This window comes from Capsicum annuum, chromosome 8, assembly GCF_002878395.1.
Source record: "Capsicum annuum cultivar UCD-10X-F1 chromosome 8, UCD10Xv1.1, whole genome shotgun sequence".
Classification (NCBI taxonomy): Eukaryota; Viridiplantae; Streptophyta; class Magnoliopsida; order Solanales; family Solanaceae; genus Capsicum; species Capsicum annuum.
In genome coordinates, this window is record NC_061118.1 from 142,811,114 (window position 1) to 142,833,892 (window position 22,779).

General features: G+C 37.4%; 1 protein-coding gene and 1 pseudogene across 1 annotated transcript; both read right to left on the reverse strand.

Moving 5' to 3' along the window:
* Positions 1-1,120: 1,120 nt before the first annotated feature.
* The window catches only part of LOC107879224, a 32,971-nt pseudogene continuing 11,312 nt past the window's right edge, over positions 1,121-22,779 (reverse strand).
* Positions 17,012-19,388, reverse strand: LOC124886756 (protein argonaute 2-like). The gene is made up of 4 exons (XM_047395866.1): positions 18,496-19,388; positions 18,273-18,416; positions 17,539-18,153; positions 17,012-17,435 (listed from the first exon to the last, which is right to left on the reverse strand). The coding sequence occupies exons 3-4, from the start codon at positions 18,076-18,078 to the stop codon at positions 17,334-17,336; spliced, it is 642 nt and encodes a 213-aa protein (XP_047251822.1). The 5' UTR covers positions 18,079-18,153; positions 18,273-18,416; positions 18,496-19,388; the 3' UTR covers positions 17,012-17,333.

Genomic DNA, 22,779 nt, shown 5'->3' on the forward strand with positions numbered 1-22,779 from the left:
TTTAATGACATTAGCTGTAATTCTGAAAAAGGAGGTAGAGTTCGAGAGAAATCTTTCTATACGACTTGAAAAACTTTTTATGGGAGATCGGAGCTATAGACTTAGGATTTAATGGGAAAGCCTGGACTTGGTGGTGTTTTAGAGAAAACGATGGGATAATTCAAGAAAGACTTGATAGAGCTTTAAGTTTCCCTGACTAGAGACTTGAATTTAATCAAGCTAACATCACCCGTTTAGAAACAGAGGCCTTTGACCACTCAACTTTGCTTATAAACTCTAAACCTAGCCCTATAAAAAAGAAAAAAAGATTTTTTTTTAATAAAGCTGTAGTAAAAAGACATAAGTGAATATGACGATAGGGAAAACGAAGGATAGAAATTTAGAAGGTACTGAACAATCTATAGTGATCTTCAAGTTAAAAAAAAATATAGGATCGTGCTACTCGCGTGGCTTCAGGATGGTAAAAAAAACTTTAGAAAAAAAATTTAGGGGATTAAGAATAGAAAGCTGAGCTTAAGAACGACACTAGAATTTTTGATATAAATAAACTGAAGGTTCTTAGAGAGAATTAGGTCAGGCATATAAGGCTGAAGAAGCCTATTGAAAGCAAAAGTCTAGAGTGTTATGGCTACAGGAGGCGGACAAGAATGCATCTTTCTTTATAGTTTAATGATATCAGCAAGACTCTCCCAAAAACAATAGTTCCACACTACTCTCTTCCCCCAGGGGCGGAGCTACCCTTTGCCAAGGGGTTCATCCGAACCCTCTTCGGCGAAAAATTATGCTATATATGCATGGTTAAAATTATTTTTTTATGTATATTTATTAGATGTTGAACCCCTTCGGTTAATTCGTATGTTCACTTATGAACCCCCTTAGTGAATATCCTGGCTCCACCGGTTCCCCCTAATCATTCACCAACCACCCTGATTTAATGGAGAAAACTTTTGAAAAAAAAAAAGAAATTTAAACACGTTATTTATAGATTCGAGTATTGAATTACAGCAGTATCCACTTCATAATCAGTTATTTGAGAGTTCATACATAATTTGTTCACTTTGTTACTTTCAGGTTCTTAAAGACTCATATTTAACGATAGGAAAGCAAGGAAAAAAGGTTTTCAGTTTCTTTTGACAGAAAAGCAGGCTGGAGGTGAGCTTTGTACCTTGAAATTCTGAGGACAATTAGCCTCTTCATAAGCATTGCATGCTCTTGATGCTGGAATTTCCAGGTCACCTAGTGGGCAACGAGGATCATCTTCCCCTGTAATATTTGGAAAAGTAGACATATCCTTTAGACAGCAAGAAGAGGAAAAAAGCACATGGATTTTGATGATTGATGGGTAATAAATGTAACAAATTCTTGTACCATTTAGAATCAGTAACGGGCGTGGTGCAATAGTTGGAACAGTGTATGGTACATCAAATTGAGAGGCCAAACCAGGGGCAATCCTGTCCCAGACCTGGTGAGATATACTACTAAACATCAGATAGTTCATGAAATATATCATAAGAAATTTCATATTGATTTTACAATGCAAGATATTCAACTTATAAAGAAAATCGCAGGCAGCATCACAAGTATGATATTTAAGAATACAAACTCAATCTTTTCCAACTTTAGATCAATCAGTTCGGCTAACTCCTTAGAATGAAACTTTGTGGGACGCGGTGCGGAGAGAAGTAGAGATAGGCAACTGCAAACTCAATCAAGGCATGACAGATGGATCATGACATATTCCTTGATGTAACTACAAAGATTTCTAAAGGCTCACTAACTCTCTACATATTTGGAAAGATCCAATGTCCAAAACCATAAAGAAGAGTATGCTACCACAGGCCTAGTGATTCTGCCACCACGCCACAGAACGGGAGCTCCTATGGAACCTTTTATTCTGGCGTAACAGCGGCTTTGTATGCTCTAATCAACACAAAATTGACAAGTATTTCAGCTCAAAGGGAGTCTTAAGGAAAGAGGCCTCTGATTCCAAGCCTTGATGTTATATCAGCTGAACAAAGGTAAAGAAGCAAAATCATTCAATCACAGGACTTGAAAGCAAGCATGAATTTCAGGTAATCTCTAAACTGTGGTCAACTGGGTCTCAGTCAAATCTCTATAACAACGAAGAAATGAAAATAAAGTTAATGATGAATCTGAGGGAATCTATAATTGTGGCCAACTGGGTCTCACTAAATTCTCCGCAAAAATGAACAATATATGTGATCTTTGTCTAATATTTGTGTCAGAATATCCACAGTAATGTCTCTGTTAGATTTTCAGGTCAAAATATGGGGAAGGTAATTCAGCTCTAGATGGAACACAACTTTGCAACTTTCTCCGAGCTGGAAAATCATTTTGAGATCTTCGCAGCTCATATAAGAGGAGGAAACTTTGTGCAAAATTCTATTACTATTAAAGGTGGCTCCACAATTTCTTATGCACACAGGCGACTCAATGCTAAAATTTAATATTAATAATTATCAATTAATAAATAGAATGGAGAAAAAATAACCTTTTATATCCTTATGATTCATCAAAATCAGAACAAGTCTGAACTATATGGATATGTTGCTTTTTTCTGCCTAGTCTAGAGCTGCTTAGTTACTCCGTGTTGCTTCTTGTTTTAGCAGATCAAATGATTATTTCTTCTTGAATCTGCTATTAAAATAATCAAGAATGCTTACAATGCTGTCAGAAAATACCTGGAGGAACAATTATTTTTTTTTTACACTTTTTTCAGAGCTGATTAAATTTTCAAGGCTGCAACCACTTCATATAGCTCAGGTAAAAGAGTAAGGTAAATATCCCATCCTATACCCTATTTTAGTGCATCAATTTATAGCTCAGGGTCTGCCGAACCTCGCATCACATGAATGTCTCTTAAATAATCTTGAGAAGGAGCGGAAAGACCACATTATTTGAATTGCTCCTTATGTATGAATGATTAAAGAAATTAAACACGAAAGAAATAAGCCTGACCTTCTGAGCTACTTCTTTATCAATTGAACTCTTGTCTAAATCAGCACGTGCTTCTGAAAACAAAACAAGCAAAACAGATAAGTAAAGATCCACATATGCAGCACGAAAGTAGCTGGTAACAAACAAGTGAAACAGATGCGCTAAGAACCATATAGACAGAAGTAAAGTAGCTGGTCCAACTAAAGGTTCTTGGAGTTGTGTTCACCTTCAAAAACAGCCTTGATACTGTTAACTCTTGCTTGCCACTTATCATGCTCAACTGCCCATCCAAAACCCTAACCTCGTTTCAATATTCTCATCATTATCTTCTATCAATTAAAATCTATCACTGATCCTGTTATACTCAACACAAGGTACCTGAACACCAATTATGGGGACAACCACAGAATAGCGAGTGTCCATAAATGCAGCAAACCAAGCATGCATACCTGCAAAGCAGAATGTAATTGAACTTGATGTTTTTGAAATTGAAATTGTTTTTTTTTGCCGAAATTATTTTGAACTTGATGTTCTTTAAGATACTGTTAAGTAAAGCTCCCAATTCACTTGTCAAACCTCCAAGAGACTCCCCAGTGATTCCTATCTTTGATGGGTCAACATTTTCCCTCTCAGTAAGATAATCTGCAACTTTTATCAAGTCCCAAACCTTCAAAACTCAGCAAAACGTATGCTCAGAGATCGATATATCAACTATTAATCATGGTGGTTCGAGAATAATAACAAAATTTCACCAAGCTTTCTAAAATGGTAGACTCAGGTTAGTTTTAAAAAAAAAATAAAAATAATTACCGTATCAAATATGAACGGCATCGAATCTCCATTTTTCCATGATGACACTAGGGCCTGTACTACAAAGAGAAGTTAGCAAGATCAAGTCAACGGTGTAGTATTCAAGCATAATTGGTTGGATCACCATTACTTATTCTCTCTATAAACCACTCGTAAGAGAGTATTTTTATTGTGAAGCCAATTGCGAGAGAAAGTATTTCCCTCGTTTAGCTTACTCCCAATTGTCTATATTCAGGCCTTTCATGGGCTAAAGTTCATAAACAAGAAACTCCATCATCAAACAACCAAAGGCCAAGTGTAACGCCCCGCATTTCGGGCTACAATATAGACCATGATTCCAATGTGTTGATAAATCCCAAAGCCATAAAATCCTATGCCAATATGGCATGTCAATTAATTTTGTAGCATGTGAATCCATTCAAGCTTGAATTTAGACAATAGAGGTCCTTCAACTCAAGGACGAGTTGAAACTATTTCGATCGACTAAGTTTTAGTGGACGTGGTAAAGTGTGTCAGCTTCCATCGACTATAACTCTCTGTATATGTCGAATTAGGGATCCTACTATGTTTCAAATGATAGGTCTTCGAGTTAGCTTTCCAACGATACCAATTTTGCTAAAATCCGACACCCGAGCAAGAAGTTATAGCCTTTCAAAGTGATATGCGTCGCCTAACCAATCGCCCATGGCCACTGGAAAGCATAGGCGATAGCCTAGGCGGCGCCTATGTAAACATAGGCGATATCCTAGGTGGCACCTATGTAAACATAGGCAATGGGATGGGCGGCGCCTATGTAAAGAATTCAAGTAACTTAAACACTCCGTTTTGGAGGAAAAATGGTCCTTTTCCATCCTTACTTAGTCCTAAAACACGAAATTCAGTTCCAAGGACCCAAAAATACACCCTCATTTATCAAAAGTGCTCAAAGATTCTCCTTAGGGTTTCAAAATAAAAACCCAAGCAACTCGAGATTCAACCGAGGGTTTTAGGAACAAATTGCATATTTGGAATCCTCTCAACGTAGGCTTCGAGAAGCATCTAATATTCGTAGTAATAGAGGTACGTGGGGTTATCCTAAAATCTCATGGGTGTAGTTTTTATGAACATGCATACTTTTAAATGGGGGTTTTCAATCAAATGCTAATAAATTTCTTTCAATATAATTTCTAAGTCATTTTTCTTTATGTCATGGGAATTGTTTGCCTATATACTTCAATGGTTGAAACCATGCATATGTGATTTGAAATTTTCCATGGAAGTTTGATATATATGAATGATAAATTTCTTTCAAATTCCCATGTTAATGTCTTGATACCCCATATAACATTGTGACCAACAAAAAAGAGCATGAATATGAAATAAATATTGTTCACCACATGTAAATGATGAAGCACCTTGGTTTTTACATGATAATGCATATGTGGAAGTGATATTGATGACTTGCAATTCGGGTATGACGATACCCTATAGAATATATTATGTGATTGAATCAAATGAAATCCGAATGCATTAATTTTACATGAGATTGGTGGATGCCCAAAGAAGGCGTTTGAGTGTAAGGGCTCATCGCTGGAAAATGTGTTTGCTGACATGAAAATTTGGTACCAGGCTAAGTAATCTTGTGTACTTGGCTTTATGTCATTCCCAATTTGGGACTATAGGTAGGAGCCCGGGCTAAGTAATCTTGGGCACTACCAGTGGGTCGAGACACCATGCTTCGTGGTCTTGTATGTCTCTCCCTCACTTATACTCTAATCTTGGTGGCAACCGAGGTTAGGTAGTTGGTGTAAATTATGTAGGGTATTCCACCTAGCTCAGTTGCATTTCATTGTTGTTGAGAAACTATTGCATTATGCCCATGTGTTTTCAAATGATTTGATACGAAATTGCTTTATAATGGCTCTCAACTATATTTTGTAAAAATATTATGTTTTGTTTTGATATTTCTGTGTGCCAGTACTTTTGTGCTGACCCCCTCCCCTTCTCCAACCTCTCAGGTTCAAAGGCCCAGTCTAGGGGTCCAAAGAATTAGTAGATCATTCAGACAGAGTTGCAGAGACAAGTGGTGAGCCTTCTATGTTTTGAAAGGTCTTATGTCCTGCAGTCCTTTTATCTTATATTCAGTTTTGGGGTCTACTGGGGGCCTTGTCCCAATTTATATACATTTACTTAACTCAATCATTTGTTAGAGATTTTTGCAGACAATTGTTTAGAGGTTGATTGATGTTGGGGGAACCTTATTTCCCCGTTATTGTTTCTTTTCATATTTATGACCATGTTTCCGAATTATTGTGCTTCTTCCGCATTACTTTGATCATATGAATTTGGTGGATGATTACCAGACAGATAGGGGTGTTTTGGGCCTTCATGGTTCGAAATGCTCATCACGGCCAGGCCCTGGTTTAGGTCGTGACAAACTTGGTATCAAAGCACGGTTCATGGTCCCAGGGTGTCTGCAAAATCGTGTTGAGTAGAGTCCTGTTTATAGGTGTGTAGCGCGCCATACTTATAAGCAGGAGGCTGCTAGGCATTTTGGAAATATTTCCCTTCTTTGTGATTTAGTTCGTGCTTCAAAGTCTGAACTGTCCCCTAATCAATGATCATTTGTGTTTCAGAAACACATTTATGCCTCCATGTCATATCATCGATCAGAATACTCAGGCAGATGCGGTCCGTCCCACCCATGGGATGCGGACCCATAACAGGTCTCACACTCTAAAATTTGTCCCTACTCCGGGAGTCCCTCCAGTCCCTACCAGTCTACCTCAGGCTCCGCGGACTAATGTCAACCGTCTCCCAACTGCTTAGGGAGATATTTCAAATGCAGAATTCAGATGTTCTATTCATATGTTGATACAGTTGGTAGCTAACATGATCAATGATCGGAAGATATTGGGTATGCATCTATTAAGTCTGAGGCTACTAGAGTCGGACATTTCATGAAGATGAACCCACCTAAGTTCACTGGCACCAAGGTGGAGGAAGATCCACAGGTGTTCGTGGATGAGATGGAAAAGATCTTTAAGGTGATGCATAGGGATGAGGTTGAATGGGTGGAGCCAGCAACCTATCAGCTTAAGGACGTTGCAAATCAGTGGTATGCCGACTAGGAATATGCAAAAGGTAAAAGTACTGAGCCCACAGTTTGGGGCGAATTTATGGAAGCTTTCCTTGATCGATTTTTTCCTCTGGAGTTGAGGCAGACCAAAGAGGAAGAGTTTATGAATCTGAAGCAGGGCAGTATGAGTGTCCAGGAGTACACTTTGAAGTTTAATACACTAGCTCGCTATGCATTAGAGTTGACTAGTAATATGAGAGCCTGGATGAGGAAAAATTTGCATTTGGCCTTGATGATAACCTGGTACTTGAGTGCCAGGGGGCTATGTTGAATAAGGAGTTAGACTTTGCTCGACTGACCATTTATATACAGCAGGTGGAAGAGAAGAAGAAAAAGATTACTGAATTTAGAGAGAAAGACAGACAGGCTAAGAGAGCTAGATCTGCGGACCAGCACCAGAGTCAGCTGCAGAGTGGTAACTGGAGTAATAAGTGGTCAAAGAAAAGAAGTTTTGGAATAATGCACAGTCAGCAGCCAGCTCCCCGGCACCCAGACCACCGACAGACAGACAAACTCAGAGTTTTCAGACTCCTCATGGATCCAAAGCTCTAGGTACACAGTCTTAGGGCAGTGTGGCCCAGCAGCGTCGTACTTATCTGCGGTGCTAGGTTTGCGGAAGGAATCATCTAGGGAAATGCTAGTTTAAGGGGAGAAACTGCTATACTTGTGGCAAAGTGGGTCACCTTCAGAGAGATTGTCCTTCTGTTGGAGGAAATGCAGGGGGAGGGGGGGCTAAGTCCCAAGCTGACCCCACAACTCTTCTTTCTAAGGGTTCCCCTTCAGTTGTCGGGAGCGGTCGCAACCGATTATATTCTTTGACTAACTGCCAGGAGGCGAAAGCTTCACCAGATATTGTCACTGGTATGTTATGAATCTTCTCTCGTGATGTTTATGTATTGCTTAATCCCTGGTCTACTTTATCTTATGTGACCCCTTATGTGGCTTTTGGTTTTGGGTTTAAGCCCGAAGTTATTATAGAACCCTTCTCTGTTTCTACTCCTGTAGATGATTCTGTTGTTGCTAGAAGGGTTTATAGAAATTGTGTCGTGTCTATTCATAGTAGGGAAACTGTGGCAGACCTTATAGAACTTGATATGATAGATTTTGATGCCATCCTTGGGATGGACTGGCTCCATTCGTGCTATGCCATACTCGATTGCAGGAGCCTAAACGTCACTTTTTCTTTCCCGAATGAGACAAAAATTATATGGGCAGGGAGTTCTGTGGAACCTAAAGGTTACTTTATCTCTTATCTTAGAGCCCAAAGGCTTATCTCCAAAGGCTGTATATACCATCTAATCCGAGTAAAAGATTCCAAAGTTGAAAATCTTCCTCTCCAGTCAGTCCCTGTAGTGAATGAATTCCCAGAAGTCTTTTCCCAAGATCTCCCAGGGATACCCCCTGATAAGAAGATAGATTTTGGCATTGATGTGTTGCCAGACACTCGTCCTATTTCTATTCCGCCATATAAAATAGCTCCTGCAGAACTAAAGGAGTTAAAGGAATAACTTGCACACCTCCTAGACAAATGTTTTATTTGTCCTAGTGTTTCCCCATAGGGTGCACCCGTGCTCTTCGTGCAAAAGAAGGATGGGTCCCTTCAGATGTGCATAGACTACCGTCAGTTGAATAAGGTCACGATTAAAAATAAATATCCTCTTCCTAGGATTGATGACCTTTTTGACCAGCTTCAGGGTGCCAAGTGTTTTTCAAAAATATACCTTCATTCGGGTTTTCATCAGTTGAAAGTTAGGGAGTCAGACATACCCAAGACAGCCTTCTGATCCCGATATGGTCACTACGAATTTCTAGTCATATCGTTCGGGTTGACTAATTCCCCTGCAGCCTTCATGGATCTTATAAATAGAGTGTTCTATCAGTTTCTTGACTTTTTCGTCATTGTATTTATTGATGATATTCTTATCTATTCTAAGAGTAAAGAGGATCACGCCAATCACCTCTGAATTATTCTTCAGACCCTTAAGGATCATCAGCTGTATGCCAAATTTTCTAAGTGTGAATTTTGGTTAGATACTATTGCCTTCCTGGGGCATATTGTGTCCAGTGACGGGATAAGAGTGGATCCCCAGAAAGTTGAAGCAGTGAGAAAATGGCCCAGACCCACGACTCCAATCGATATTCGGAGCTTCTTGGGTTTGGCGGGGTATTACAGAAGGTTCGTAGAGAGTTTTTCTTCCATAGCTGCTCCGCTTACTAAACCGACTCAGAAAAAGATGAAGTTTGTGTAGTCTGACTTGTGTGAAAACAATTTTGATAAATTGAAGGACAAACTGACTACTGCTCCTGTATTTACCCTTCCCGAGGGTGTAGATGATTTTGTGGTTTATTGTGATGCGACCCGTGTGGGACTTGGTTGTGTATTGATGCAGCGTGGTAAGGTGATAGCTTATGCATCTAGGCAGTTAAAGGTGCATGAGCGCAAGTACTCCACTCATGACTTAGAGTTAGCAGCCGTGGTGTTTGCACTTAGAATCTGGAGGCACTATCTCTATAGAGTGCATGTTGATATTTATACTGACCATAAGAGTTTGTAGTATATTTTCTCACAGAAAGAATTAAACCTTAGGCAGAGGCGTTGGATGGATCTTTTGAAAGACTATGATATGAGTCTGTATTACCATCTAGGCAAGGCAAATATTATAGCCGATGCCCTCATCAGGTTGTCTATGGGCAGCCTTTCTCATGTAGAAGAAGGAAAGAAAGAGATGGTGAAAGATATTCACCGCCTTGCAAATCTGGGAGTGCGACTCTTAGATTCCAAAGATGGAGGGGTGATTGTTCATGAGTTAGCTAAGTCATTCCTTTTTGTTGAAGTTAAGGAGAAGCAGGTTGAAGATCCCATCTTGATGCAAATCAAGAAAGATGTGGGTCAACAAAAGGTTATGTCATTTGAAATTGGTGGTGATGGTATTCTAAGATTTCAAGGTAGGTTGTGCGTTCCGCATGTTGATGGGCTACGGGAAAGAATCCTTAATGAGGCACACACTTCGAGGTATGTCATTTACCCAGGCTCTACTAAGATGTACCATGATCTAAAAACCTTGTATTGGTGAAATAACATGAAGCATGATGTAGCTAATTTTGTGTCCAAGTGTTTAAACTGTCAATAAGTGAAGGCAGAACACATGAGGCTAGGTGGTACTTCCCAAGAGATAGCCCTGCCTTTATGGAAGTAGGAGATGATAAACATGGACTTCATTACAAGACTTCTGAGATCCCAAAATCAGTATGATTTTATATGGGTGATTGTAGATTGGTTGACAAAGTCAACCCACTTTTTTCCTGTGAGGACTAATTATTTGGTAGAGGGTTATGCTAAGATTTACATTGAGGAGATAGTTCGGTTGCATGGGGCACCAGTGTCCATTATATCCGATAGAGGTACACAGTTTTTATCTCAGTTTTGGAGATTTTTTCAGAAGGGTTTAGGTACACAAGTGAATTTGAGCACAGCTTTCCACCCTCAGACTGATGGGCAAGCTGAGCGAACCATTCAGACCCTCGAAGATATGTTGAAGGAAAGTGTCATTGATTTCACAGGTAGTTGGGTAGATCACCTACCACTAGTTGAATTTGCTTACAATAATAGTTACCATGCCAGCCTCAAGATGGCTCCTTTTGAGGATTTGCATGGGAGAAGATGTAGGTCTCCGATAGGATGGTATGAAGTGGGTGAGACTCAGTTGTATGGGCCTGATCTTGTTCATCAGGCAATGAAGAAAGTGAAGATCATTAGAGAACGACTCAAGACTGCTCAAAGTCGTCAGAAGTCCTATGCCGATGTTCAGAGAAGAGAAATAGAGTTTGAAGTTGGTGAGTGGGTGTTTCTCAAGGTTTCTCCTATGAAAGGAGTTATGCGGTTTGGAAAAAGGGGTAAATTGAGCCCTCGCTATATAGGGCCATATCAAATTCTGAAAAAGATTGGTACAGTTGCTTATGAGCTAGAATTGCCTGCATCTTTGGGTTCAGTTCATCCGATATTATGGAGGAATCAGAAAGTCGAAGAAGCAACTTGGGAGTCAGAAGATGACATGAAAATTAGATATCCCAATTTGTTTGCTTCGATGGAGGATGAGACAGAAGGTACTATTTCTAACTTAACTTTCCTAGTCCTTTATTATGCTTAAAATCGTGTTTGTTTGTGTCACGCATCATCATTCGGGGACGAATGATCCTAAGGGGGTGATAATGTAACGCCCCACATTTCGGGCTACAATATAGACCATGATTCAGATGTGTTGATAAATCCCAAAGCCATAAAATCCTATGCCAATACGGCATGTCAATTAATTGTGTAGCATATGAATCCATTCAAGCTTGAATTTAGACCATAGAGGTTCTTCAACTCAAGAACGAGTTGAAACTATTTCGATCGACTAAGTTTTAGTGGATGTGGTAAAGTGTGTCAGCTTCCATCGACCATAACTCTCTGTATATGTCAAATTAGGGAGCCTACTATGTTTTAAATGATAGGTCTTCGAGTTATCTTTCCAACGATACCAATTTTGCTAAAATCCTACACCCGAGCAAGAAGTTATGGCCTTTTAAAGTGATATGCGTCGCCTAACCAATCACCCATGGCCACTGAAAAGCATAGGTGATAGCCTAGGCGGCGCCTATGTAAACATAGGCGATAGCCTAGGCGGAGCCTATGTAAACATAGGCAATGGGATGGGCGGCGCCTATGTAAAGAATTCAAGTGACTTAAACACTCTGTTTTGGGGGCAAAAAAGTCCTTTTACACTTTTACTTAGTCCTAAAACATGAAATTCAGTTCCAAGGACCCAAAAATACACCCTCATTTATTAAAAGTGCTCAAAAATTCTCCTTAGGGTTTCAAAATAAAAACCCAAGCAACTCGTGATTCAACCGGGGGTTTTAGGAACAAATTGCATATTTGGAATCCTCTCAACGTAGGCTTCGAGAAGCATCTAATATTCGTAGTAATAGAGGTACGTGGGGTTATCCTAAAATCTCATGGGTGTAGTTTTTATGAACATGTATGCTTTTAAATGGGGGTTTTCAATCAAATGCTAATAACTTGCTTTCAATATGATTTCTAAGTCATTTTTCTTTATGTCATGGGAATTGTTTGCCTATATACTTCAATGGTTGAAACCATGCATATGTGATTTGAGATTTTCCATGGAAGTTTGATAAATACGAATGATAAATTGCTTTCAAATTCCCATGATAATGTCTTGATAACCCATATAACATTGTGACCAACAAAAGAGAGCATGAATTTGAAATAAATATTGTTCACCACATGTAAATAATGAAGCACCTTGGTTTTTACATGATAATGCATATGTGGAAGTGATATTGATGACTTGCAAGTCGGGTATGACGATACCCTACAGAATATGATATGTGATTGAATCAAATAAAATTCAAATGCCTTAAATTTACATGAGGTTGGTGGATGCCCGAAGAAGGCGTTTGAGTGTAAGGGCTCATCGCTGGAAAACGTGTTTGCCGGCATGGAAATTTGGTACCAGGCTAAGTGATCTTGTGTACTTGACTTTATTTCATTCCCAAATTGGGACTATAGGTAGGAGCCCGGTCTAAGTGATCTTGGGCACTACCAGTGGGTCGAGACACCACGCTTCGTGGTCTTGTGTGTCTCTCCCTCACTTATACTTCTAATCTCGGCGGCAACTGAGGTTGGGCAGTTGGTGTAAATTTTGTAGGGTATTCCACCTAGCTCAGTTGTATTTCTTTGTTGTTGAAAAACTATTGCATTACACCCATGTGTTTTCAAATGATTTGATACGAAATTGCTTTATAATGGCTCTCAACTATATTTTGTAAAAATATTATGTTTTGTTTTAATATCTCTGCGTGCCAGTACTTTTGTGCTGACCCCCTCCCCCTCTCCAACCTCTTAGGTTTAGAGGCCCAGTCTAGGGGTTAAGAGAATCAGTAGATCATTCAGACAGAGTTGCAGAGACAAGTGGTGAGCCTTCTATGTTTCGAAAGGTCTTATGTCCTGCAGTCCTTTTATCTTATATTCAGTTTTGGGGTCTACTGGGGGCCTTGTCCCAGTTTATATATAGTTACTTGACTCAGTTATTTGTTAGAGATTTTCGCAGACAGTTGTTTAGAGGCTGATTGATGTTGGGGGAACCTTATTTCTCCGTTATTGTTTCTTTTCATATTTATGACCATGTTTCCGAATTATTGTGCTTCTTCCGCATTACATTGATCATATGAATTTGGTGCATGATTACCAGACAAATAGGGGTGTTTCGGGCCCCCATGGTTCGAAATTCTCGTCACGGCCGGGCCCTGGATTGGGTCGTGACACCAGGGGTATCATCAATTCACCAAATCCATAATATGATTTAAGACAATATATCACAGATTTTGGACAGCCCACTGTTGCATAAGCATCCGAGAGTAAAGTTCTTTTCTGTATAAGCTAATCGAATATACATATAAGCAAAAGACAAAATACTAACATCTCGATAGGTTGTCATGTTGGTTGCACGTTCTCCATGGTATCGAGAATCATTTGCAACAACGATATATCCCCTTGAAGCATATCCCTAAAAGAAAAAATTATACTTGATATTCCATTACAATAAGAACTCAAGAATATTCAAGAAAACAACAAATGTCACCTCAAGCAATGGCCTCAACCACTCTTTGCATTTGTTCGTGCTATGCAAGAAAACAATAGTAGGCCTCCTTTTCTTTTCTCTTTCCTTCATGCTTAATACAATTACAGGTAAGAGCCCTTTCCCTCCTTCCTGGAAACAGCAGGAGAGTTCATGCCTGATACTAATTGCAATAGACATGGAGAAGATATCCATTCATGTTGGATCTTTCCTGTGAAGTGATTCCTCATAACTGAAAGAACTAAATTACTTAAAAAAAGGTAGAATACTTCTTTTTCTTTGCAGTCCCTAAAGAAAAGACTCAAAAAAATTTACAGACAAGAGACAAAGTACATTTATTTCAAAATGTGATGAACCAGAAATCTTCCAAAGTATTTTTTTGTTGCTTATTTGGGGTAGGGAAACTAACTAGGCCTAACTCAACCTCAAAAGCTAGCTCAAGAGGGTTTTTTGTTGCTTATTTGGGGTTCTGCTTTTGTAGGGGCAGGAAAACTAACTACGCCTAACTCAACCTCAAAAGTTAGCTCATGAGGGGAGGATAGGATTGCCCAAGATCATATAAGGAGCTCATGAGGGGAGGATAGGATTGTCCAAGACCATATAAGGAGACCAAGGACTATATAAGATTATATTGGTGCATCTTAATATATATATATATATATATATATATATATATATATATATATATATATATATATATCACATGATAGGTGAACGGACTCATATTCACCTATTATATTTTTCAGATTTTAAGGTATTCAATCTCAACATTAGTTGGTCCAACCAACTTATCATGAGAACAAACAACATGAATAATTCTTGAAGAATCTTCTAATTCTTCATTACATGTCCAATACTCAACATGCACTGCATCTTTGAGATGTCATAATCGTTCATGTCAACTTATGAACTTGTTTGTACTAGTAAACTCTATGTTTACTATGATATGTGATTTTGCTTTAGTAAATTTCAGATTTACTTAACATGAATAATTTTTTAAATTTTCTACTTCGGGAGAAAATTTTAAAATAACTCCTCTCAAGCATTCTATCTCTTTCAGAGGTGAGTTGTGATATCATTACAATTAAGTGAACGTTTGTATTGATAAGTTTACTAAATATTATCACATTCACCCTAGGAATGAATCTATGCTTATAACGATAAAAATTTCCATTCCCAGGAATGGAGTATAATCATGCCTTAAGCCTATCAAATTATGATAGCTTATAACCTCTTTCAAAATATTGTTAATTCAAGAGTAAATCGAGGTGTGCATATAATGTAGAAAATTTTTTCTCTAACATATCTTACAATCATAATAAGTGCATGAAAATATCATCACTTTTGATGATCATTATCATATTATTCCCTCCATGCGTATATTCGTATATTCAATCACTTGCCTTCTTTCAGGCATGTTATGCATTGCTAATACATTCCCTTCAAGAATGGAACAAGTTGTCAACTTTGAAATTCATTATATATTACTACCATATTCACTTCATGGAATATAGCATATCAATTGAATATGTTTCGTGACTTTTTACCAAACATCCATTATTTTACCTTAGCTATCATAATATCATCAATATGGTGTATTGAGATTCAAACTCAATATCTTATTTATATAAATACGTCTTAGGCTATAACTCGATGGGACGTGAACCAACATCTTATCATAATAGTGCATTGAAACTTTTAACCCAATGTCTTACCCTCTTAATGAGATGTGACTTACATTCATTATTATATTTTTTTAACAATATTGTTCTTCATGAAAAAATTTAAAGCATAAATGGTTCCAAATCAATTATTTTTCCTCAAATCCATCAATACTTATATCATTAATAGAAAAAGACAAATAACATAAGGAATTACTAGCCTTAAAATTACCTTTAGATTTATAATCTCGCTTTGTTTGACAGTCTTGTGTTGATAACTGTTATAAAATATAAAGTAAGAACAAGAATAGAGAGAGAAGAGAGAGTGATTAATCATTTCTCTTGAGGAGTTCTCTTGATCGGTGAATTACAATAAAGAAAAATTCCTTTATTTATAGGGAAAAACTAACCTTGAGGTTTCTAACTTTTTCATAAATAGACATTCACTATATATGGTAATATATTTATGACGTAAGCATATAAAAAATAAGCTGATAATGTAATTTTTGTTTGCACTGACGGTGCACACTAGTTAATATGTTTAAACTATTTTACAAAGTCCAAGGGCAAATAAGCAAATAATTTCCCATAATATCCCGAATGTCATTCAAATAAGGCCAAACCCATCGATAGCCCCTTAAACTTGTCCCTAAAATTCACTTATGCCCCTAAACTAAGGCTTGTACCTATCTAACCCCTAAACTCCTCAATTTGGTTCCTATTGGGCATTTTTCGCCCACATGGCACTGCGCGTGCTGTGCAATCTCCTAAGGCGCGTGAAAACTAAAAAAATTGTCCTTGTGGCAAAAGTTAACGTTAAATTACGTTACTTTTGCCATTCCCTTCAATTTTCCTCTTTTTAACCTAAATTTACTCTTCTTCTTTCTTCATTCTCTCCTCCATAGATGAGTTCTCATCAACTTCTCTCATCTCACTATCAAAGTTATCTCCTAATTTCTCTTAAATTATTTTTCTCTCTCATTTTCGATGAGAATGTTGGAAAATTCCATCAATATTGATGTTCCCAATTTGTGTTACTGTTTCGAATTTTGTCCTTTAAGAACTTCAAGGACTCCTTCAAATCCGGGTCGTAGATTTTTTGGATGTAAAGTTCCAAAAGTTTGTATCATTTTCACAGATTTTAATTATTATTTTTTTGGTATCTTTTTATTATTCTTTTATTTTTTTCATTTTAGAAAAATGGTGGATGTGGGTACTTTAGATAGATTGATCCAAAACCTTCAATATCTGTGCATCAATATCCTGAGGTAGAATTGAGCTTAGTAATTAGGTGCAAAGATGGTGAAAATTCATGTGATCGATTGAAGCAAAAGCTCAAAGACATTGAACAAGAGAGGGATACTTTGTGTGAGAAATTGAAAGATAGTGAAGGGAAGTTGATTGCATTGAGGTAAAAACTTATTAAAGTTAAACTTGAAAGGAAATGTGCTAAGCTCAAATTGAATAGACTTGTTTTACTTCTTCTCATTATTCTAACTGTAAAGTGGTTCTTTAATATGGTGTAAGGTGTAGTAGTTAAGTTTGCCTATTGAATAGGCAATTGGATATTGTAATGGTTAGTTTGTAGTAGTTGTTTCGTTAGTTTGTAGTAGTAGTAGTTTGTAGTAGTTGTTTGTTTAGTTGGGCTAGTTTGTAGTAGTTGTTTGAATGAATTGACATATTTTTGTATGACAATCTCATTGTCAATTGGCTACTTTGTGTCTACTTGTGTAGCTACTGAAGGTATTACCATACAACCTATTTGTAACTACTAAAGGTTATGATAAAAATGAACTATATTACAAGTGCAAGCAGCTGGATATCATATTAACACAGCTCAAGATTGAGCTAAAAACTGCATACATGATGTAAAGGTGTTCAAAAAAGGCTCAACATTAAGCAGAATAGTTCTACTGCAGTATACACCAAATTCATTAATTGCTGCCTAACAAAAAGTTATTCAAAAACTAGTAACACAATTTGTTCAAAGACATTATCCCTCATTACAGTGCAAATCATTTCTAAATGAACTACTTCTTTGAAGATCCAATTGATAAAGAAGACTTGGTTGCTTCCATTTTTTTTTCTCTTATTTGCTTTCATTTGTTGCAATTGTGTGTTGGTGACTGCATCTTTTCCATTTCACTTTAGGCCACTAGGTTTAAAACCAATATCTATGTTGGTTGGTGAAACACTCCTTAAATTTATACCTCCATAAAGAACCCTCTCACTTGACGTACCTTGCTGCAAAATTAGACAAAATTGTAAGACAGTGAACATTGAAAACTTGAATAAAAACATTAGGGAAAACATTATTATAGGTAAGTAATGAGACAGAAATGAATACATTGTACACGCGGGTTCCAGTTGCTGGATCAGAGTAAACACCAAAACCAGTTGCAGGACTTTTGTATCCAGTAGCAGCAGCAAATGAGGTAGCATTGTATGACCTCTTGTTGGTCGGCAAAGGTGGTACTTGACTGGAAGAAACATTTCTTCCACTTTCAAATGGGGTCCTTCTTGCATTGGCTATTTTTCTTGGCGATCCTTTACCACTCCCTCCTTGACCTCTACCAATTCCTCCTTTACCTCCCCTATCAGCACCAAATTGTCTACTACCAGAACCATCATCCCTACTAGAACAACCTTTACCTCTACCAGAAGCACTTTGACCTCTACCAGCAGCACTTTGACCTCTACCAATTCCTCTTTTACCTCTCCTATCAGCACCAAATTGACCACTGCCAGAATCACCATCCCTACCAGAACAACCTTTACCTCTACCAGCAGCACCTTTACCTCTACCAGCAGCACCTTTACCTCTACCAGCAACACCTTGGCCTCTACCAGCCACACTTGGCACCTTTCTTTGAGGTGTTTTTGGCATAGCAGCTATGTCAGCACAAATAGATCCTAATTGACTGGATTGTGTCGTTCTATATGTATGAAAGGTAGATCTTGACTGTGAATAAATGCAATATAATATTTTCAACATTTTTCAATAATAATATTAAGCAGGACAAAAAATAATAATATTAAGCAGGACAAAAATATTAAGACAGCAGAACATATATAACTTACTCTTGTTGTCTAACTTTGAGTGTAGGTATGTCTTGTCATTGCACTGGTGTCACCACAAATAGAACTTGATTGTGGTGGTGGTGGATTCCATGAAGCTTCAGGCTGACATCTAGGTTGACTACTATTACTGCTCCCTATCCCATTCTAACATACAAACAGAAATATGAAAAGCTAAGAAATATGTTAAATTTATAAACTATTATGGAATTCATTTAAGGCTTACCATTTTGGCGCATACCATCTTGTTATGGCTAACTTTCTTGCACCTTGAACAAGTGATCTTGACACCTTTTTTTGAGAGTTTACCCCACTTTTTTGGCTCATCCTTCTTCTTCCTGCCAAGTCTGCCTGGCATCTTTCTTGGTTTTGGAGGTTCAATTGATGGGTTTTTGGTTTTCGACCACATTCTCATATTGGTAATTGGTTGAATAAAATGGCAATAAGACTTAAGAAAGGTTTCTTTCTTATAACAGTGCTCTACATGCTGATCAGGATCTATATTCAAGTAATAATAAGCACAAATGGCATGAGGACAAGGAACACCTTTTAACATCCATAACCTACAATCACAATACTTCTTGTCCAAGTGAACAACAAATGTGTACACCCCATCCTCAATTTCAAAACCATTAACTCCATTCCATAGAACTCTAAACCTATTTGAATATTCCTTGTTAACTTCTAAAATAGTTCTTGCCATAGGTGCAATGTCTGAAATCCATGTTTCTGCAAATTTAATCATATCTACATGTCTATTCATCAGTTGATGTCTGATATCCTCTAACATTGTGATTATGGACTTATGTTTAGCAGCTAAGATCCAAGAACTGAAAGTCTCACACATGTTATTTTCTACAATATCACATTTGAAATGTGTTTTGAAATATGCCCTACACCAAGAAGTAGGAGGATTAATCAGCATGTCTTCAGTTATTTCTTTCTTACCTAGCCTTGACATTGTTTGCATCTCCTCTCTACACTTTACTTCAAAACTTGCTTTTGCACATCTCCAAAACTGTTTCCTTCTCTTTTCTCATCTCCAGTGCATATGCCAATTGCTCCAAATATGTCTAACACACATTCTTCTCTTAGCATTTGGTAGCAGATACATTAAAACAGGAACAGGACCCTGTAATAAGTATTAAGCATTATTAAAACATGAATATTATTGGAAAATAAAGTCAAGTAATGAGAAAAATAATTAAGTGGTGGTACCTTTTGTTGGTCTGACATTACATTCAAGCCTTCACGAGTTCCCAGATTTAGATCTGCAATCAGATATCTTATGAACCAGTCCCATCTATGTTTTGTTTTAGTATCCACAACTGCCCGTGCAATATGATACATTTGGTTGTTGCCATTTTTCCCTACAGCAACCAACAACTCACCCTTACAAACTCCTTTGAGAAAGCATCCATCAAAACCAATAATTTTCCTACACCCATCTAACCATCCTTGCTTGAAGGCATGAAAGCACACATAGAAATAAACAAAGAGGTTCTTTCCTGGTTCAGTTTCTTTGTCAATTTTTATCCAGCAAGAACTTTCAGGATTTTTTGTCTTGATCATATCTGCATAGTCACATAATCTGGAAAATTCCAGCTTTCAATCTCCCATATTCTCGCTCATAACAATCTGTTTAGCCCTATAACAAATAGTTTTACCTACATAAAGACCCAACACAACTCTTACTAAATCCTGAATTTCCCAAATCCTAATGTATGACTGAGAAGCTATTCTGTCCTTGAACTTTCTAGCAACCAGCTTTGAATTACACATTTTGTTCTTGTTTAGAGGTATACATTTGTGAATAGGGTTATAGTTCTTAATAATAAAATCACCTGAATCCCTATAAGTAGAAGCAAACAGCAACCAGTTGCAATTAGCTGCAATGCACTTCACCATTATTTTATGTTTTTCATTAGGTTTTAACTTCACCTGCCTTCTATACGCTACAGCATAATCTGCAACAGCTTTTCTAAACTGATTTACACCCGCAAAAATCATTCCAAGCTCAAACACAGAAAACTCACAATTTTCATCATACCTAGTTTTCTTGCTTCTCCTTCTTCTAGGTAAATCTACTTCTCTAACAGTATCTACATCTATATCTTCACTATCTTCACTCGAACAATCAGAACTATCAATATATTCCTCATCTCCACCCAACTTTCCAGAATATTTGGTAGCCTTACTTTGACCAATATCCCCAAAGCCTCTATCTACAAAACGAGCAACTCCCACAGGTACTTTTTCAGTTTCAACAACCTTTTTTCTTGCTTTTTTGTTTCTTTCTTTATTGTTGGCTTTTTTTCCCTTCTTTCTTGTCTAAAAGCCCTCAACTCCTCATCAACATCTGAGCCATCTTCTGTAGGAATATCTCCAAGATCTGAATTACTACTTAAATAATCTGATAACTCACTTGTTAGCCTATTAACATCTTCTACATCAACCTCATCACCTCTTTCTACACCAAAATCTTCTAGTTTAATATCTTCTACATAGATATCTTCTACATCAGCCTCATCACCTCCTTGTACACCAACATCTTCTACATCAGCCTCCCTCTCTTTCTCTACTCCAACAGATTCCCTCACTATGTTAGCACTATCACCAACACCAACATTTTCTCTTTCTAGGTCTGCACACTCAATAATATCAAGTGCAAGTAAAAAACCAGTGGGACCATCAGGGTCAAGAATTGGTTCATCTAAAACATGATAGACATAAAAATCAATAGAGTCCTCATGTTTTAAATTTTTAACCAGTTCATAGAGATGTCTGTCACTTTTAACCAACTTGGACTGATTAGTTACTGCATCTTGATAATAAAACCCTCTAACAGCTTCATACCCTAATTCTTTAGTATAAAATAACAATTCTAGTATGGAAAAGTGGTCCTTGTCAATGTACCTTACCTCTGGCACACAACTTGCAACATATGTAGGGACACCTGTATTGGAAAAGGATCCCCCATGGCGCAATTTTGTGAAAATTATCTCCATTTATTACGTCACCTGTTAGAAAGGGTAAAAATTCAAAGTTACTTAACGGAATGGCCACGGAATATACCCAGAGTACACATCAATAAGCTAAAAGATACAATCTTTAATGCATGTTAAGTAAGGAGACAGAATATTCCCAAAATCATAGGTGTAACAGTGATTTCAAAACCCTAAAAACTACAATATGCTAAAATTCAACAAAATTTAACAAATACTAATCATAAGAACACTTACACAAGGAAGATTTGAGGAAAACCCCCAAATTTGTCTTGGTTAATTTAAGGTTAATTTAGGGTTATGAAGAGGGAGAGAGTTAACGGGAGAGAGAGAAAAACTTCCGTGGAATGAGATTTTTTTCATTTAAAATTAAAATGTATTAAGTATATGTGGAGTTAGTTTATACACGTGGAGGGTTTTAAGTGGAATAACTTTCCACATCAGTGGCGTTTGGAGAGACGCGCCTGGAAGCTGATGAGATGTGGGCAAACAATGCTCAATTGAAACCAAATTGAGGGGTTTAGGGGTTTAATAGGTACAAGCCTTAGTTTAGGGGCCTAAGTGAATTTTAGGGACAAGTTTGTGGGGCTATCGATGGATTTGGCCTTCAAATAAAAAACAATTTGGTTGGTAGACATTCATTTTCCTTAAATTCTCAACTTCTCTGGAGAATAATTCTTCCGCCAAAAATCAATCCCCCGTGGGAAACATAAAATGAAAAGAAATGGAAGACCAAATACAAGCCAAAGATACAAATTGCAATCTTTAAGAGTAATCCTTCAAAACAATTATAGGAACTATCATTGAATCCTTGAGACAAGAATGTTTGACACTGTAGATTCAAGCATTTGTGATTATACTTTAAGAAATCTGTCAAACCAGTCACTCGCTTCTTTTACCATCAACGGTGTCATTCGATGACCAATTCCAGGTTGTGCTATCAGCTGAAATTTATTAAAACAAGCATCTCAGAACCAAAGAAGATTGATATTTACTTGCAAGTTGCAACAGAGAAGTATAATCCAAGAACTAAAAGACCAGTTGGTCTTGGGAAAACCATTATTTTAGATATTCGATTAACTAATTTGGCCAGATTTTTACAAAGTGAGAGAGTGAAGAACATTTGAGTGGATTGAAGAGTCTGAAAAGTCCAAAGAAACAAGTTGGAGTAATCCCAAATGAAGTGAATGGAAAAGTGAAACAATTAAAAGATACTTGAGAGTAACTGAAACAGGTCAACCACTAAGGCTCATATAGTTTAAAGTCAGCTAGTCTCCCCAAACAAGTTTCACACTACTCTCTTACCCATTTCTGTTCCCCACACCCCCTTATAAAAGTCCATATTTAATTATCGGAAACAGCCTCTCTACCCCACAAATGTAGGGGTAAGGTCTATGTACATCCTATTCTCCCGAGATCCACTTGTGTAGAACTTTTGAAAAAAAAGAAAAGAAACTTAAACACGTTATTTATAGATTTGAGTACTGAATTGCAGCAGTATCCAT

Excerpts from the sequence above, each read along its gene's own strand:
- LOC124886756 (XM_047395866.1), bottom strand. The coding sequence starts at position 18,078 with ATGCCAAAAACACCTCAAAGAAAGGTGCCAAGTGTGGCTGGTAGAGGC. Across the intron at positions 17,436-17,538 it reads CTGGAACCCGCGTGTACAAT|CAAGGTACGTCAAGTGAGAG; the intron begins GTATTCATTTCT and ends CTAATTTTGCAG.